This window comes from Ictalurus punctatus, chromosome 17 (genome assembly GCF_001660625.3).
Source record: "Ictalurus punctatus breed USDA103 chromosome 17, Coco_2.0, whole genome shotgun sequence".
In the NCBI taxonomy this organism is placed as follows: domain Eukaryota; kingdom Metazoa; phylum Chordata; class Actinopteri; order Siluriformes; family Ictaluridae; genus Ictalurus; species Ictalurus punctatus.
In genome coordinates this window covers 19,275,303-19,295,372 of record NC_030432.2, presented here as the reverse complement: position 1 = coordinate 19,295,372, position 20,070 = coordinate 19,275,303, and the positions used below count along the sequence as shown (strand labels likewise).

The 20,070-nt window shown below is 38.8% G+C and overlaps 1 protein-coding gene across 3 annotated transcripts in view; it reads left to right on the top strand.

Annotated features, from left to right (window-relative positions):
- The window catches only part of aplp1 (amyloid beta (A4) precursor-like protein 1), a 67,505-nt gene extending 48,799 nt beyond the window's left edge, over positions 1-18,706 (top strand). The window contains exons 3-17 of one of the 3 annotated variants that reach the window (XM_047161481.2): positions 268-397; positions 2,249-2,358; positions 4,751-4,947; positions 6,144-6,421; positions 8,434-8,561; positions 8,662-8,736; positions 9,897-10,055; positions 10,758-10,886; positions 12,427-12,526; positions 12,674-12,841; positions 13,758-13,781; positions 13,860-13,927; positions 14,189-14,254; positions 14,943-15,086; positions 15,389-18,706. In XM_047161481.2, the coding sequence (XP_047017437.1) occupies positions 268-397; positions 2,249-2,358; positions 4,751-4,947; positions 6,144-6,421; positions 8,434-8,561; positions 8,662-8,736; positions 9,897-10,055; positions 10,758-10,886; positions 12,427-12,526; positions 12,674-12,841; positions 13,758-13,781; positions 13,860-13,927; positions 14,189-14,254; positions 14,943-15,086; positions 15,389-15,487 (1,875 nt within the window). In that variant the 3' untranslated portion in view covers positions 15,488-18,706. Of the gene's footprint in view, positions 1-267; positions 398-2,245; positions 2,359-4,750; positions 4,948-6,143; positions 6,422-8,433; positions 8,562-8,661; positions 8,737-9,896; positions 10,056-10,757; positions 10,887-12,426; positions 12,527-12,673; positions 12,842-13,757; positions 13,782-13,859; positions 13,928-14,188; positions 14,255-14,942; positions 15,087-15,388 lie in introns of all 3 variants that reach the window. The other 2 variants (XM_017491295.2, XM_053687254.1) reach the window with 2 other exon arrangements.
- The last annotated feature ends 1,364 nt before the right edge of the window (positions 18,707-20,070 follow it).

Genomic DNA, 20,070 nt, shown 5'->3' with positions numbered 1-20,070 from the left:
ATTACTAGGATTTAATGGTGTAATATAAGGTACTTGAATCTAAGTTTAAATTCATGACTGGATATTAAGATAATAGAAAGGGTTAGGACTGCACTAAATATTTAAAAGACGGACAATATTTCACTGCACATGAAGTGGAAGCACACCATCAAGAGGAAAACCATTTGGACTCTTCATGGCTCCCAGTCTTTTTTCGCTTCCTCTCTCAGTTTTGTTGTTATATCAGTCCTGGACCTGACTCCCATCCCTGTGTGTGTTGTTTTTTAGATGTACCCAGGTTTGCAGATTTCCCATGTTGAAGAAGCTTCCACTCCTGTTACCATCCCAGCATGGTGTAAGAAGGGATGGGGTCATTGCCAGACTCGACCTTTTATCGTCGTCCCTTACCGCTGTTTGGGTAAGTCCCAAATCAGGCACTACTACCTTGAGCACTCCATCCCAAGCCACACCCCCCATAATTAATACACCACCTTTAGGTAATTCGACCTACAGGCACTCTGCATATAATAGCCTCAAACTGTTGCCCTTTAACCACTAAATCTCTATTCAGTCCACCCCAGTTAGTTCATCTGAAGACATTACAGCCCTACTCAGTTGACCCTAGTAACTCAGCTCAATCTAATGCAAACTTTGTGCACTCTAACTTGTAGTAACTCAAACCCTAGTCACTTTAACTCATAGCCGTTCCAACCCTAGTCATTCAACACCCACCCAGTCTAATGCAGAGCCATTCTACACCAATCCGCTCCATCACAAGTCACTCCACATCTAACCACTTTATATTCCACTTCACACTATAGGCCTTCCAAACCTTGTCACGTTAACCCTGCTACTCATAATCAGTCCAACCTGAGTAAGCTTTTGCCACTCCAATGTGCAGACACTCTACCCATAGCCTTTCCAATCCAAGTCCTACCAGCCATAGCCATTCTACACCTATTCACTCCAAGTAAAATCACTTGATACTTGATATCAAGCCTCTCCAAACCTAGCCACTCCACCCCTAATCACTCTATGCATAGCTACAGTCATTTCAACCCATAGACAATGCTCCATCCATAGTCACTCCAGTCCCAGCCAGTCTGTAGCCACTTCACATCTAGCAACTCCAACCCTAATCAGTCCATCACCAGCCACTACAATACTCCAATACCAGCGACTCCAGCCCACAGACACTCCACATATAGTCACTGAATCCTAGTCATTATACTGCTAGCTGCCCCAACCCATAGCCACTCCAACTTGTAGCCACTTCATACCTCGCTGTTTCAATCCCTGATTATGCCAACCATAGGCAGCACAACTCATACCAGCATTTGTTTGCTTTAAGACTAGTTATTAAACTCCAACCCATAGGCAAGTCACCTCTAGCTACTATATTCCCTCTTCTACCTGTACGCCCTCCACACCTAGCCCTATTAAATGCGCTCCTAGCCACTCCACCTCTTGTCTAGTCAACTTGTAGGCAGGCCACACCTAGCTGCTCTACCCATGGTCAACCTAGCTCTAGGCATCTTTAGTTGTACCAACTTGTAGGCACTCTTCACATCTAATCCTAGTCACTTCACCCTTAGCCACTCCAATCTGTAGCCATAATCACACCTTTTTGCTCCAACCAGAGCTACTCCAGTCACCCATAATTACTCTACCACTAGGTGGTCCAGTGCTCCTTAGACCAGCCCTATCCATTTCATCATCACACATTCTCCCACTGCCACTCAGTCATTAAAGAAGTAACAGTGTAGGCTGCATTGCATGTACCGTTTTGCATATTTTATGTAAAATTCCATATGCAGTTTTAAGGGTTGAGCCCTTATCCCCTAGAGGAAATGAAGATCGCAATACAAAAACAGATTGGAAGATTGCGGTGCAAAGCTGTTAATTATGATGAATGAGCAGAATTTGCACCCACAGCTGTTTCACTGTAGTTGGCCTTGTCCTTGATTTCTGCACAACACACATAATAATTTATGTTATAAGTGTGCTGCATCAGCCCAAATGGGCACTGCTACAGTGACTCTGCCATTTCTGAGTTTTTCACTCTACCATTATCTGACATGGACTGAAATTGAAATTTCTTTTTTTTGACAATCATTCCACCTGCCAACTGCTATTTTGCTTTACGCTCTTCCCCAGAAATACTGACACCTTCCATTTTTCTAACCGTTTATGTCTGTGCATTTCTGCTGTCACTTTCATTTTGCCATCCACTTCACAACCTCTAACTCTTGCTCTGTCTCGACAGTAGGTGAGTACGTGAGTGAGGCTCTTCTGGTTCCAGACCGCTGTCGTTTTCTGCACCAGGAGCAGATGGACACCTGTGAGAGCTATGTCTACTGGCATAACATCGCTAAAGAGGTGGGAGCAGTTGTGTTAAAAGCAGTTTATTCTGCAAAGACTTACCTGTTTATTACCTACTGTGCATGTGCAATCGAAAGAATTTGCTTGGCTGAACTCTATCCCATCTGTCAATGGAAAGGGACCACCGTGGCATGGCTACTGACCAGATATTACTTGGTTGGTGTACCATCATCAGAAATTAAATCACACAAATGGTCCTGATATACTGCACATAGAACCAATACATACATTGCTTACGTGATAAAATGCTATACAAGGTAGCTGTAACTAATGAACTGGAAACAGGCCTGATTTTCAACGATCCCAAATTTAAAAAAGTGCTAATTTGCATCTATAACTTGGTAAGTTGTCTGAGTAGTTAGTGTGTGATTTCCAAAGTATAACTGCATGGACTATGTTACATGTAAGTAGAGAAATTGTTATCAATACTCATAGACCTCAAAGAGACGCTCCGAAGAGTGAAACTGAAGCTTGCCACAGGTGCGCACAATTTCTAGCCAAGTATAATGGCACTTAGACATTGAGATTCATCGAAATCTGTTCAAAGTATGATATGAATGTAAAATAAGATTGTAGGCATGAGAGTGTATTTTGTAATAAAGCAATTTTGCAAATGAAAACCTTCTGACAGGTTCTGAGAATGTTTTTGGCAAACTTTCTGTGAATTTCTAAATGTGAATATTTTATAGAGTTATTTTATATAGTTCGTTTAATTCAAAAAAATAAAAAATAAACAAAAAAGTTGATAAATCAATTTCTGTAAGCCAAATACACTTAACTATAACAAAATAATTTTAAATGACAAAGTTTGAGTTACATTTTTGTTATATTTTGTGTATTTGGCTGAAAGAAATTGATTTATCAACTTCAAAATTTTGTAGTAGTTACTTTCCTCAAATTTTTTGGAGTTAAATGAACTATTCAGTTTTACAGTGCATATTAAAGAAATTATATATAAAAAAAAAAAAACAGCAGTCGCAGTCCCTAAAACAGAAATTATTGACCTTTCACAGAGCTTGAGAAAGTGATATAAACATACCACAGTTTTTAGGGAGACCATAAATAATGAGGACATCCATAATTCAGAAATGGAAGAGCCACTGACACAAGAGCAATAGTAAGAGAACAGCAGGAGACATGAAAGAGTGGACCAAAGTCCATATATAAAGCTGGTTAACGACGTTACATTATAACATGACATTAACCAGATAAGCAGAGCCTTGTGGACACCAGAGGACTTCATCCACTAGAGATCTGCACAGTCTGTTACTTAAACTGGATGTGCATTAAAATATCAACACTTAAATTCTGTATAAAAAAGTTCGGGCTGTGTATTTAGTTGTGACACTTTTATATGGAAAATCAGTTTAAGGGCAAGAGAATGGAATGTTGATTTAATGTCATGACATTTACTTTGGCATCTTCTGGAACATTCTGTTATCCTTAATCAGTCATTTCCTCTTTCTCCCTGATCTCACTCCCACTCTCTAGTATTCATTTCTCTGGCCCATATTTCTGATTTTTTTTTTTATTATATGCACTGGGATTTTAAGGGGCCAGACTTTAGGAAAAACTTAAATGACCTCTAATGCAGACTTCGAGCCATGTAAGGTCCCTTTGAAACATCCCAAGTTGAAAAAAATATCTATTTTGTGGCAAAATACATTATTTTATACGATTAAATGTAAAGAGTGGCCCTCATTTCAAATAAATATGTGGTGTTGTGTATAAAATTTATTTAACAAAATGCATGACTGTCCAAAAGGTCTTGTCTGAAAGCTGTGGCCCTGCTGTTTATACTACAGCTAACTTCCATCTTGAAAATCGACCAGTGCATAAATAAAAATACAAAACCTTTGCAGAGGGCTGGTCCAGCAAAAATATTTTTTATTGCTAAACTCTGAGGATTTTTTTCCAGGTTCTACACCAAATAATTCCTAAATTATTAAGAAATTTGAAAGAAATTATGTCCTGGCATGAGGCGCTTACAGACTTTAAAGGGTTAAAATCATTTTCATGAAAAAAATATTAACGTGACTTGAAAGGTGATCTGTTTGCAAATGGTTTCGTCAGTCATCAAACCTAATTCCTCTGTGAAAATGCTTTCATGTTAATGATTGTCATGTTTGCACTAAAAATAACACATGCACAAAGGTATTAATTAGTAATTCCTATAGAACTTGAGAACTCTTAATAGCTAAGATTAAACCAGTACTTTGTACCTTGGAAGAGTAACAACTGCCCCACGTCTTCATTTTAATTTATGTGTTTTGATAAATTGCAATAGATGACTTTTAACTACAGAATACAGCTTGCATCAGTCTGAAACTTTAGTAAATGTAGTACCATATTTAAATATGTGACCCCTGTATTCTTTCACTCTCTCTAGGCGTGCACAGCAGACAGTTTGGAGCTCCATAGTTACGGGATGCTGTTACAATGTGGCGACCGTTTCCGGGGTGTAGAGTATGTCTGCTGTCCAGGAAGAGGTGGAGCTAGTGGGCGTGGTGAATATGAGGGCGGGGACAGTGCCCAGGGAGCGACTCCGCCTTTAGTATCGCTGGCTGGTGAGAAAGAGGCCACAAGGTAAGAGCCACCTCCCTCCATATATATATATATATGCAGTATGCAGTATGCTTGCTAAAATACCAAAATACTTTAAAAAGGAAAAGGAAGTGAGCATTGAACTTTAACATTAACTTTAATACGTACACATACAGTACTGTAGGATCCAAATGATTTCACCCAGTACCAAGATTCTGTTATTATTTACTCATAACAGGAAGAACTAGCAGTGTGGTACAGTATGTGGTAAGAAAATATATGCCATGTATGAACAGGACAATAAAAAATAGATAATGCATAATAAAGTGTATATAAGATAGCTATTAGAAAACTGAGGGATAGCTGGAGGCTAAAAGAAAAAACACCACGGCGTAAACCAGATTGATTTTCAGATCTCCAGACACTTCAGTGGCCATTATCTTAGTTAGAGCATGACCATTTGCTAGTGTTTAGGAAATGGAGACGTTGTGGGGTTTTTTTGCTTACACAAATGCCGATGCGATAACAAAGACAATAACAGAGTTTCAATAGTTCGAGCATAAATTGTTACTTAAGTTTGTTGCCATGGTTGCACTTTATCAAGACTTTAGAGCAAATTAAAAAAGACTATGTCCCATGTCTATATCACAGTGAATAATAAGTGTTTGTATTAATGTCTCATACTGTAAAGTTAATATTGATTGCATGATTTTTAACCACCGTGCCGTCAAATTCTTGATTCTGATTGGTAAGAAGGTTGATTAATTTTCTTTTATTTAAAAAAAAAAGGCTAGTGAGGGAACAACTGTTTGTAGTAGTTGAGGACATCCCACAACATTAAACTTAACTATTAACATATTAACAGAATATACGATTTGTTTAAATAATCTAATTAGATTTTAATATCTAATTAGATAATTATCTAATTAGATAATTGCTGGATTATAATAGGAATAAAACACTCCAAGATGTGTTGTTATAGGTAAATAATAAACTTTTGGGGTGGTAAATCATCGCATTCACAGCATTCCCACATCATTTTTATATTACATCCCTTTAATATATCACAGATTTGGGATATTTCCTCCCAATTGCTTTTGTTCAATATAGTTTCACTACAGAATAATCATGAACCTTTCTTGTTTGCTGTCTAGAATGACATGATCTACAACAGGTTTATGATCAGCATAGAAATGAATATGATTAGTTTACTTTTAGAACAATATTTTTCTCTGCAGCGTGAAGGTGACCCCTTCCACCCCCAGCCCCTCCCTTGAAACAGACATAGAGGAGGACGACATGGAGGAGGAAGAGGAAGCCGTGGATGAGGAAGACATTGAAGAAGACGAGGATGATGAAGAAGACGAAGAGGCAGCACCCACGACAGTGAAGGATCCGGAGGAGTACGAGTACTCCATCGACAATCAGGCTTCTGATTATCTGGAGAACTTCTACTATGAGAAGAACTCTCAGGGTGCTAAGACCCCGACACAACAAACTCAACCACGGGGGGATGGTGAGTGGCTCTTACATCACTGATAATCATTGTTATACTAGAAACCTCATGGTATCTTTATGAATGCTTTAAAGGCGTATACGTGCGTGTCATAAAGTGCCTTTAAAAGATTTTGAAGAGGCTTTGGCTTCTAATTCTAATCGTATTTTAGAATTTGTAAGGTTTCTCATTGCAGTCATTTTGAAATGCTGTGAATCTGTCATGAATCTGTGCTCCGTAAACGTGAGAGAAGTGGTGGGCTTCGCTTCATTGAATGTGTTCCGCTTTGTCAGTTAATCCACATCTGGTCATATTAGAAAACTCGGAATGCTAATTTGTCTAGACAAAAGTTTTAACTTTACTCCGTCAGCTTCCGACTGCTGATTGCTGTTCCTACCCACTGTAAGATTGGGCCATCCAAGTGTGTGAAGTGTGTATTTATAGACATGTTAAGTGTACACCAGGGGCCACAGTGGCTTAGTGGATAGCATGTTTGCCTCGCAACATAGAGGTTAGGGGTTCCAATCCCATCTCCGCCCTGCATGTGCAGATCACGTGCAAAGACCAACTTATAATAACTGGAAGCCTTTCATTTGCCCTTTTAAACCTCTGAAAATAATTTCAAACCAGCCTGTATTACCTATTATTTCACATTTTCATGCTAGACCAATTACTTTTAGAATTCATCTCAAACCCATAGCGTAGTGACCGCTCGATATTCCTCACATTCCACTGTACACCTGCATGGGCTTGCACTTTATGAGACTGAAACGCTGTTTAAAACGGAAGTCCATCCACGGAGACTCATTTCCTAAACGCTAACCAAACGTCTTCTTACAGGACAGAAGAACAGTTATGCATTTTTATATGTTAAATGATATCCCATTTTGACTCCGATTGGTATTAGACTTTCTATATGTGGAGCATCCACTATGCAAGTCCCAACGAACGAGTTGTTACTATGGAAACGGAAAGACATTGGAACGAATAGACTAATACAAACCTGTGACTTGCCTTGCAGTTGGAGTCAGAACCAGAGTCCGAGCTATTGTTATAGAAAACGACTCAACACCTTCTAATCGGACAGATTTGAGAGTTCATCAGTGCTGTGCATCCTTTTTAGTGTGCTAAATAAAGTATTGTCGGTCACCAGCACTCAATACTCAATATCCTCAATCCGCACAAAATGTAAATAATGAAAAATGTGAGTTTTATGTGCGATTATGTGAGTTTTATGGGATTGATAGAATCACTAGTACACGTTTCGACGTCATGTTACATGGAGCTAATTTCAGGTGCTGTACATTTTAGGAGAACTTCATTAGATCATACTTACCAATGGAGACTGGCTGTGGGCTATGAGGGGTGTCCCATATTCTACTGTTCATAACACACACACACACACACGCACACGTGCACACACACCAGAGTGTATACTGGATAGTGCAAATGCAGTGCCTCCATCTCAGCTTCATCTCTAATTTAATAATGCTGAGTAGTCTGACATTATATCTGTATTGATTCTCTTTCTCCTAGCCTCCACTTTCACTCTTTCAGTCTTCACTCTCGGGTTCTTTGTCCCTCTTTACATTATCAGACACGATACCTTTCACCGGGACAGAATTGTATATGGCATGTTCATTAGTAAGGTAAAATTATGAACTACACCCACATAATCAGAGCCGATTACTGCACAAATTAGGAGAGGACAAATGAACCGAATCATAAGGACACTTTATTAATTGATGAACACAAAAACGCAAATTGAAAGCATGCAAAAAGTTCACAAGCATTATGATTTAATGCCCTCAAGTGAGTATTTCATGCCCACATTACATTAGGCACTCATTTTGTCGCACATATGATCTGCTTTATCAGTCCACATGTTCTATTTTCCAGTAGTGGTTCATTAAAAGGAGTAGTCTGGACACTATTGTAATTAGCCACATTAAGTCAACTCTGAATCATAATTGATTGATTAATTGACCGATAGATTGATCCGGCTCTTCTCTCCTGCTCTTTCCCGACGGCAGTGCCCACAGTGCGTCCTACAGATGGAGTGGATGTGTATTTCGAAATGCCCAGTGATGACAGCGAACACGCCAACTTCCTCCGTGCCAAGATGGATCTGGAGGAGCGACGGATGAAACGCATCAATGAGGTGAAGCATGTGAAAAAGGCATTTTGTAGTTTAGGTTAAGGTTCTTTTAATAAGAGTGTCGATTTGTATGACTCCAAGATGTTTGTGTGTGCTGTATCAGATTATGAAGGAGTGGGCCGAGGCTGATAACCAGTCCAAGAACCTCCCGAAATCAGATCGCCAGGCACTGAACGAGGTAGGCCAAGCATGAATATGACCACATATTAAACTGTTTAAATTAGACCAGAGTAGAGATGAGAACATGCTGGAAGAAAATGAAATGTGGACTATTCATCAACCTAATCTAAGCAAGAAACTGTGGGTGGGTTAGTGGTTAGCACGTTTGCTTCGCACCTCCAGGGTTGGGGGTTCGATTCTTGCCTCCACCCTGTGTGCACAGAGTTTGCATGTTCTTCCCCTGGGGGATTGTGCCCTATGATGGATTGGCACCCAGGGTGTTCCCCATCTTGTGCCCCGAGTCCCCTGGGGTAGGCTCCAGGCTTCCCACGACCCTGTGTAGGATAAGTGGTTAATACTATTTACTGTTAATACATAGGTGCATGTTACAATAGGTATGTACTATATAGTAGGTGTACATTTACGAACTGGGCTACACTAGTAAATCATGGGTATCATGCTCCCTCATACACTCCTTGGCAAAAAAATTGGGCCAAGCCCAGTATGGCAAAATATTACATTTTTAATGGTCAACAAATCATTGGTTAGGAAATTAGCACAAATTAAATAAATGCACTTCTGAGGCCTCCTGTGCCACCATTTTCTCATTTAATTGTGCTGCGGTGAATTGTTTTGGGGAAAAGCTAGAAACAGAGAAAGTCACTTCTGTAGTCTTCTTGTACGCAAAGGTAAATTCATGATAATGATTCAAACTAACACATGTCTGGGTGTACAAAATTAAAACAATGTAAAAATAAAATAAAAATCATACGCCGGTCGCATTTTTAAGTTTAACCCAACGTTTAAAGAACCGTTAGTACTGTAACATACTGTTACTTTATCTATTTGTTTAATTCTCGCTAATTTCCTGATTTGTTGTGACCATTAAAAATGTAATATTTTGCATACATGTTTAGCTGCTATATAACATTGTATGAGCAGCAGTTTCAAAAAAGATGGCCTTTATCCTCCTCAGTAGGTAGTTGTCATGTAAGATGGGGAGAACCAGGAAGTAGGTGTAGAGTGGCACTGAGTAAGCTGTAAAAACTGTCTTTTTTTTTTTTAAATCTGTAAATCTATTGCTATAATGTCATGACTGATCTATCTTTACAGTGACAGAGCCAAAAGACTGCCCATAAACTCACATGATCTCCTTCTCTCTGTGTGTCTGTCTCTCAGCATTTCCAGGCCGTGTTACAAACTCTGGAGGAGCAAGTAGCAGGTGAGAGGCAGAGGCTGGTGGAGACTCATCTGGCCCGCGTTGTAGCCACTCTGAACAATAACCGCCGTCTGGCGCTGGAGAGCTACCTGAGCGCTGTGCAGAGCGACCCACCACAGGTGACACACACACACGCACAATAAATTCACCACACCTACACACTTTATACTTTATACACTTAGCACTTTTCAAACCATAGATATACAGTGGCTTGCATAAGTTTTCACCCCCTTGAACTTTAACAACTTTTGTCCTGTCACTGAAGTGGATTTAAATTGGATCTATACAAAATAGCTTATGCTTAGTCTATAGCCTATAAGTCCAATCAGGTAACCAGAACTAATGTAGGGGTCTCACAGCAACGGGGTTAAATACTTATGCAATTGCAACCTTTACATTTGTAAAAAAAAAAAATGTAAAAAAATGTTGAATCATTTTGCAAATTATATACATTTTCTTTCGCCCACTTTAATATTATGGGCTGTTTTGTGTAGATTCATGTCATAAAATCCCTATTAAGTGCATCTCGGTGCATTTCAGGTTGGAACACTACACAATGTGGAAGTTCAAAGGGGGTGAATACTTATGCAAGCCACTGTAGACTTGTATAACCAATAACTTTAGACATCATAACCTTAATAATTTACTTAGATTTTGATCAAATGTCTTAATCCTATGTATGGTTATACTGATATCATATTTGCTAACATGACGTCTCATAACCATCGCATACTAATCTCTAACTTTCTCTCTGTCTCTCTCTCACACACACACACACACACACACACACACACACACACACAAACGTGTCCCACACATAGCCAGAGCGAGTGCTGCAGGCTCTGAAGCGTTACTTGGCTGCCGAGCAGAAGGATCGGAGACACACACTGCGTCACTACCAGCACATCGAGTCTGTAGACCCTCAGAAGGCCGAGCAGATGAAGTTCCAGGTGCTCACTGTTTACGAGTTTATGCCAGTCTGTCGCCTTTAAGTCCAGCTACACTCCAGTCTCTTCTACCCACTTATTAGAAATCTAATAAGTAAGCGATACAACTCGACAGCCAGCTTTAGTACTAAAAAAAAAAACCCCATAAAATAGCAACAAGGTTTTTAACTAAGATCTAATAGAAATGTACAGTTAGTTCATTTCCTGTGTTCTGGTCTTTAACTTATCTCAGCCCTTCTGCTATTTATACAATACACCACTCCCACAGTTTTCTCAGTTTGTTCACACTGGAAGTGTTTATACACAGAGTAATTCAAGAACAAGATATTTGAACACAGGAACCAGACAAGCTGCGAGTAACCTAAATGAAACACTCGCTTAGAAATCATAAAAATAACACAACATCATAATAGAAATAGCAGTTCTCCCTAAACATTTGTAATCTATGGATTTTGTTATTTGAATGAGCTTTTAACGGGGCTTTACATGACGACTGGGCTATTTCCTACTCTACTCACACAATAACCCTGTAGATCCAGCGGCATCACATGAGCAAGGTTACCTTCCTGTTATTATACCACAACGCTGCTGAATTCTTCAATCTGTTTCGTCAGAAGGTCGATGAACGTTCTATAACAGCAGCTCAGACAGATGTGCCAGCTATATCTCAAATCCCATGTTTATATTAATGCACTCGTTCTAATATGTTATCGTTTCAATAGAAACTAGTCATACACAGGGATGGACGTTCTATGCAATTAAAAACAAGCTATTTAACAAGGAAATACATATAATAAGCACGGTGAAGCTTTCTCTAAGGAGATGTTTATTAAACCGTTATGGAAGGAGTCTCCAGTGTCGGCGCTGTGTAACTTAAGTTTTCAGGACGGATTTTGCGTTTTCTGGTGTCTTGGTAACGTAACAAGCTGCACTTATTGACTTATTAAAGTATAGCCGTGAGAGAAACTAAAAAAGAGGCTCGTGAGTGAACGGGCATTTCTATCTGCTGTAAGATGAGCGAGAACAGGAACTTGTTTCGTGAACGTTCCACAACGGGAAAATGTAACTAGAAATGGATAGAAAGTACAATGTGATGTTCTTTTACTTAAGAGTAAATAAATGTTAGTGTTATCAAATCGCTGTGGTGTACGAGGAATAAAACATCTCAGGACGTGCTGTTATGGGAAATGTTGTTGATTATTTTCCTATAACAGCACTCCCTGTCATGCTTCATTCCTTATATGGTCAGCAGGTCTAATTTTAAGGGGGGCATCACTTCTCATTTCCTAAAGTTTGTAAAAATGTGAAAAAGTATTAAATAAAATCAAAAGTACAGAAGCAAATCTCAAGCTAGATGCAGTACATTATGATCTGTCATGCTTCAGTAGATAAAGTGCTGGTAAACTTGTTTACTTTCAAAATGGGAAGCCACCTTGCTAAAACTCCATAACCTGTTAATATTTGGAAACTAGACCATGTGCATCAACGTTGCAGATAAGCAAGGTTGAATGTCTGCTCATTAAGTGTGTTTTTGTGATTCCAGGTGTACACTCACCTTCATGTGATCGAGGAGAGGATGAACCAGAGTTTAGCTCTGCTCTATAAGGTTCCCACACTAGCCGAAGAGCTCCACGATGAGATCCGTACGACCTGACACTCCGTCTCTTTAAACTTCTCTTAATAATAAAACCTCTCAGAAACTCCTAAACGAGTCATATAACTGTATTGTAAGTTAAGCATGAATATAAAATGCATTTTGTGTCCTCGCACCTTTGTCTGTCTGTATACAGAGGAGTTGGTGCGGACGGAGAGAGGTGACATCAGCGAGCTCATGACCACATCGTTCTCCGAGACCCGCACCACGGAGGAGTTGCTTCCTGCCGAGAGTGAGGAAGAGAAGGAGGACGAAGAGGAGGAGGAGAGAGCTTTCCAGAACCGTCCATACCCACCTCGCATAGGTAGTCGTGGGTTGTGCTTTACAACTTAATACATGAAGAAAGAAAGCGCTATCTCTGATTGTTGTATTTACTATGCCAAACTTTTCTACAAGTCTAACTTTTTATATTATAGTGATTTAACAGTGTCATTTCTGCTCAAGCTTTTTTTTTTTTTCTTTTCTTTTCTTTTTTTTTTATTTAAAATAAGAAACCAAATAAGCCAAAAAATGAACACCTTCATTATGTAATCTTTATTTAATCCATGGGCACAAATAATTCCACAAGAAATGCAAACTAATATTATCAAAATGATCAAAACAATTTACATTATTACAAGCGTTAACTTACTTTGTTACTTTGTTTACATCATGGATCATATATTACCACGCTGTAAAACCGGATAAGTTCATTTAACTAAAAGAATTTGAGGAAATAAAAATACAATTTGATTTATTTAAAGTTGATAAATCAATTTGTTTATGCCAAATACACTCAAATAGAATGAAAATTTAACTCAAACTTTTAATTTTAAATATTTTTTTTGTTGTATTTAAGTGTATCTGGCTTAAACAAATTGATTTACCAACTTAAAAATGTTTGAGGTAATTAGTTTCCTCACATTTTTTGAGTTAAATGAACTTATCCGGTTTTACAGTGCATTAACCTTTATGGTTTGTTAATGCTAATTAACGCAGGAAATGATGTCAATGTGGATAAGTTTAATGCATTGTACAGACTGACTAGTGTTTAAATGATACGGTCATGTCTGAGCATACAAGCTGAAAACACCTGAAAGGAACTATTAAACTTGCAAATTTTAATTGTGTGTAAATTTTAAGTAGCGAATTTCTCCCGATTCGTTTAGCCTATAAATAAACAGTCATTAGTGTCCCAAAGCTTATTGCTTATTGCTTTCTCTCTCCTTCATACCATCGAGATCCTGAGCCAAGCAGCAAGAAAGGTAAGATATCTGTCTATGTGCTCTGCCTCCATATTTAGTCTGCCTTCTTCTCCAGCTAATTTCATTCTCTCCCCACAGTGTCTGCTGTAGACGAGTACGATTACAGCACGTCTGAAAGAGCTCCCACCTACGAATATGAGGAGAAGGTGACACACATAACTGTAATATAACACCTCTGGAAAAGCCTTAGTGGGCAGTTTAGTCTTGCAGTGTATTTATGGCATGTGGTGATGTTTTTACTGCTGGATGTAACTGCTGGGTTAAAGTCAGCGACAAGTTCTTAGTCATAGTCAAATTAGATCAATCATCTTAATATGTGCAAAATGGGATTTAGGAAAGAGGGATTCATTAGAATGATGATTATCAGTGTTTTATTGAGCACTGAGGGGTTTTTTTGTGGTCTACAGTTTAACACCTCGGTGGAGCTGAAGCCGGTGGTCTACAAGTCTCCAGGAATCCAGCGTGATGAGCTGGTTAGTGCTTTACTAAGTATTACATGATATAAGTATTGATTATTATATAAGCATTATGATAGAAATATCATAATCACAATAATTAGAACAAGAAGATCACCACTCGTAAATAGATAAATGTTGAATACACGTGTTATGGGGAGCTGCATGAAGCTAACCTAATCAACCATTTATCCCTCCATCTGTCCTTCTGTCATCCATCCATCTATCCATCCAATAATTTGTCCATCCATTCATCCATACAACCATTTGGCCATCCATCCGTCCGTTCATCCATACCGCTGACTGACAATCCATCCATCCATCCATTCATCCACGAACCCTTACATACATACCTCTGTATATTTATCCTTTCGTCCATTCATCAATTCATCCAACCATTCATCCATCCATCCATACAATCATTTGTCCATCCCTCAATCCTTTCATCGATCCATCCATTCTTCCTTCCTTCCTTCCATCCATTTATTCATCCATCCAATAATTTGTCCATCGATGCATCCATCAATCCATCCATTCATCGATCCAACCATTGATTGGCAATCCATTCATCCATCCATCCATCCGTACATACATGCATCTGTATATTTATCCATTCGTACATTCATCAATTCATCCAACCATTCATCCATCCATACAATCATTTGTCCATTAATCCCCTTCCTTGTGTTTCTCTTTCATTCTTCAGCAACCAGATGTTCTTGAGACATTTAACCGTGGGGCCATGGTGGGACTTCTGGTGGTTGCTGTAGCAATTGCCATGGTGATGGTGATCAGTTTGCTCCTGGTGCGTCGTAAGCCATATGGCACCATCAGCCATGGAATTGTGGAAGTAAGTGTCTCTCTACATGTATCGAATTTAAGATTAAAGCCGAGGTATGTAACTTCTGGGGATTTAGGAATTCGAGAGTGTTGATTCGCTTTCACTCAGACTGAATTTCCGGCTACAAGGCAAATCACAGGTTTATATTAATGCACTTGTTCTAATATGTTACAGCTTACACAAGGAGAGGTGTAATTGCTGATATGCTGAAGTTGTTTAGAATCTCAAACAGGCTTGCATGTGTTCTGCCACTATACGATATACAATTCTTTATCAAAATGCACAACACTCTGTCCTTATTCTCTCTGCAGGTGGACCCCATGCTGAGCCCAGAGGAAAGGCAGCTCAGTAAGATGCAGAACCACGGCTATGAAAACCCCACCTACAAATTCTTTGAGCAAATGAACTAAAGCTAAAAAAAAAATCACACCCCTTTTTTCACTCACTTCCTGTTTACCAACAGGGGTTTCCATAGCAACCCCCTGTCCCCTCCCCAACACTGTATGTACGTTTCCATGACCAATGATCAAACACAAACTCAAACATGGCAGGCAAATACAGAGTTTGCACTCGAATGTTACTCAAATGCTCTCAGAAATAAATTAAAGAGAGACGAGGAGTAGATTTATACATTTGGTCTCTCGAAAAAATGATTCCTTTTTGTTTAGGGAGATGCTGAAACCATAGCATGTCACGCAATCATATATCTAAAGCAGAGCTAGAATAGTTTCTGCTACTGCTCTGGTTTCAGCATTGCGTTCAGTTTTTTTTTTGTTTGTTTTTTTAAGTGGAATATGTGGAAAAAAAGGGGGGAAAAAACCCTCATCGAACACTTTTTATTGACTTCCATTCTAAACATTTATTTTTTTGTGAAACTGTGATGTGGGTGAAGTCATACTTTATATTTCAGCATGTAAATATACGAGGGAGAAAATCACTGTAGCTCTTATACCATTCGACCCCTGGTCTGTTAAAAATGTAGAAATAACACTCGTTTTCTAAGATCTGTTGGTTAATTCACGGGGGGAAAAGAGACTAGTGATCCCTCTCAGACATCTCTCACTTCACCACATCATGAATACTATTTCATTCATGTGAAAAGGAATCGAATCACAGAATCAAATCATCGTTCCAAATATAACACCAACTTAATCAATTAGTGCTTATTTTTAATGACTATTATTCATTGTACTGCTTCTTAGGGAGAAAAAAAATAAATAAAATAATCAGTGATCTGCAGTCCACTAACTTAAAGAAGAGCATGCTGAATTTGGTGTATTATGCTATAAACGTACTTGTGTTGTTCCTGTTTTTATGCTTTTTGAAACTAAAAATGTCACCGTTAGACAAAAAATGCGTGTATAACTGAAAAGGTATCTACAATAGACGTTTCTGTTGTTAATTTGTATCGATGCGCTATGTGGAATGTCGAACTTTAAAAAAGACGACTTTGTGCTGCTCACACCGAGAGAGTAAAAAAAAAAATAATAAAATAAAAAAAAATCCTAACATGGCTGAATGAAAACGGACTGTTGTATAAACCAGCACAAGACAACGACACCGTAACTTGACTGAATGTATATTTAGGTAGACATCGACTTCATAGGCTTTTGATTGATTTATTTTCTCCCCGACACACAGGCTACGTGGTCTGCTACCGCTCGTCGTAAGTAGTTAAGTTGGACTCTGTTTTCCTACACCGTTGTTAACGGATCGTTTGGTTTGATTAGTAAAAAATAAAAAACGACAATTTTACGCTAGAGAAGAGGGAGACGTTTGGTGTCGATGCTTGTCGTTGGAGAGATCAGGGTCGTGTAGCCCTGATCTTCTGACGTGACGGTAACGATCTGTTTGATAACCGAGGTTTACGTTGCGTTCCGATTCCAGCACGACGGCGAGAAACGGTGTCTGCGACGAAAATCACCTCGGAATCGCGTTCGGAAAGTGAAAAATCGGCGCCGATTTTCCCGTTTCCTCAGCCGTGACCTTGGCCTAACTTACAATCCGCGTCATTGATCTTTCCCCTGAAATGCGAATGAAAAACCGTTTGTACGATAACCTTTCTCCATTAGCACTTTTAAATCAACCGATTAAACAGCTCCACGACAGGAAGTTGCTCAATAAATAGGTCCCGTTTATTTGATTTTTTTAATTTTTAATTTTTTAAAAACTTTTTCCTGATTTTGTTTGCACTTTTGACACTAGTGGAGCAAGTTAATGGTTTCTCTAAGGATTGATTGACAGGTTGGGTTTTGAATATTCGAATATCAGGCGTTTTACATAGAGAGCATCACTTTGTCTATGCTGTGGCTGCATTATGATATGTAGAAAGTAGCCTGAGTTTTCTGTATAGACTGTACAGTACATTTAGGAGATGGAAATAGTACGACACTTTTATCTGTTAAATGCAGTGAAATCATAGACGAGAATCCACCTGCTGTTTAGCCCCAAAGAGTTCACATGTCCGTAACACTGCATTTGAAGGATGCAACTCGAGGCATAATGCACATTTATAAGGCAAACATAAACACATTTGCATAATAAATCTCATTCATGGGTTTGATCATGTCAAGTCACCGTGTGACATCCATCTACGTTATGTGAACCTCATAGTGGAAACTGGTCAGATCTGTCCACTTCGAACTGTCTGCATAATGATGAATGTTCAAACATCGCCTGGGTAGAACTGTCTTATGAATGTGTTTCGATGTCCTGGTTTTAAGATCCTTTAGCTAAAGCGTAAATTTTTTACCAGCATTTAGCGGAGTTAGAACAGTGTATTCTGTAGTGATTAAACTGAAATTTGTATAGTTCTTCTCATGACTATTCCTGCTTCTCCCAACCCAATGGAAATGTAAACATTGTAACGGAGATTTGAATTGCTGCATTATTGCCTTTTTTTTCAATGCTGTGTTTTCTGGATGTAATTATATGTATTTTTTATTTATAAGTCATTCTCAGTTGGAGTTCGGGTCATGCTTCTTTGCTCACAAAACAAAGGAATAAATGAATATCAATTCAATCAAATAAGAATTGGTGCTTTTTGCCCTGGATTTCATATGTACCACACGGATGTGGTTGCTGTAAATTTAAATGAACATGTTACCTGGGCTATGAAACCAAGCACAAGTGCATTCAAATTGTTTCATTGTCGTGTACTCATGAGAACGGTTCACCAAGTCTTCAAGCTATTAAAAACATTTCCGTCGCCATGTTTTTCCCCTAAAAATGTGTTTTGTCGAAAATGTGTTGAATGTCGAATTGGCCTCGGTTTGAATCACTGAACCGATCTGGTGAAAACATTACAGAGAACATTACATGTAGGAATGTGTTGGTAATATATTGATTTTTAAACCGTTGGTGAACTAGCGCTTTGAAGGTGAATTTTAAAGGCTTTCCAAGCGCTTCAGTTGTGATTCAATCCCGAACAATAAGCTGTGTTCAAATATTTTTTCGAATTTTTCGCCAAAGACATGTTCCTGGGTGTGATTGAAAGGTTCACTGATTTGCTGTATTTTGAAATGGTACTAATTGGGATATATTGTACAAGCAATCTATCTGAGAACTGGTTTGGCTGATTGTACTTACATTAAAATGTTAATAAAATTACAAATGACCCACAAAATCTACTGGGAGATTGATGTCACTTTGTTGGACACCAACTATGATTTATATAGCACATTTTGTAGCCCATTAAAACACAGTATTCACATGAAGCCAGGGGCAGATAGACATGGCGATAATCTTGGTTGTAATAGTTGAGGGGTGTCAGAACTTTCAGACACAGTAGTCAGTGCAGAAAGGGCTGACTGAATAAGATCAACACTAGAATGTAACTAAGTATACTCATGCAAGAATTAAGAATAGGAACAGGAAGAAACCATGAAAACAACAGAAACTAATGCCATGAACAAAATATTTAGCCCTCTCAACCACTACTATGTGCTAATGACAAAGGTAAAGGCAAAATGCATTTCCCTTTATACTGCAGTACTGTTGAATTCTTGATTCTGATTGGTCAGGTGGTGCTGATTCATTGTCTATAACAGCAGCTCTGACAGTAGTGCCAGCTGTAATTCAAATCAGAAGTTGATTATGCCTCAGTCCCGTCTGAAGAGAAGTAGCCGCATAGCATGGTGCTGCCACCAGCATGTTTCACCATTTGGGTGATATGCTGTCTTGATTTTGTGCTAAACATATCTTTTAGAATTATGACCAAAAAGTCCTACCTCAGTCGAATTAGACTATAACACATTTTGCCAAATGTTTTGGGGTGATTTAACCGGGCTTGGATGTTTGGTTTTTGTCATCAGAAAGGGCTTCCATCTAACCACTCAACCTCATAGCCCAGACATGAAGAATACATGGAGAAGAGAAAAGGAGTGATCATACTTGCCAGAAATGAGAACTTATTAATATCATTAATATCCTGGGTTTGTGCAGTCTTGGTGCAGAACATAAGTATGATTAATTTAAACAAGCTGTAAAATGTGAAATAGGACACACAGCCGCCTTAACATCCCTCTCTTTGGTACTTTACTGGCATAACAGTAATAGGATTGTATGAGCCAAAAGCCTGATTCTCCTGTTAGCACAGAACAGGAAGAACATGAGAACATGAAGCTACTGTGGGCAGAGATATACCGAAAGCTGACACATAAAGTTTGGATCTAGAGTTTCTGGTCTTTATTCCAATATTCAAGACTCATATTCCTGTTCTTGGCTGACAGGAGTGGAACCTGATGTGGTCTTCCGCTCTTGTAGCTCATCCACCTAATGATTTGATGCTTTTCTGCTCACCACTGTTGTAAAGAGTGGTTATTTGAGTTACTGTAGCCTATCTATCAGCTCAAATCAGACTGGTTACTGGATTCATGAACTAGACATGAATGACAATGTAATCAGCAAGGCTTCGCAGTTATACTTAGTGTCTATGTGCTTTATATACTCTAACAACAGAAAGTGACTGTAGAAACTGAGGGTGAGGCTGCCC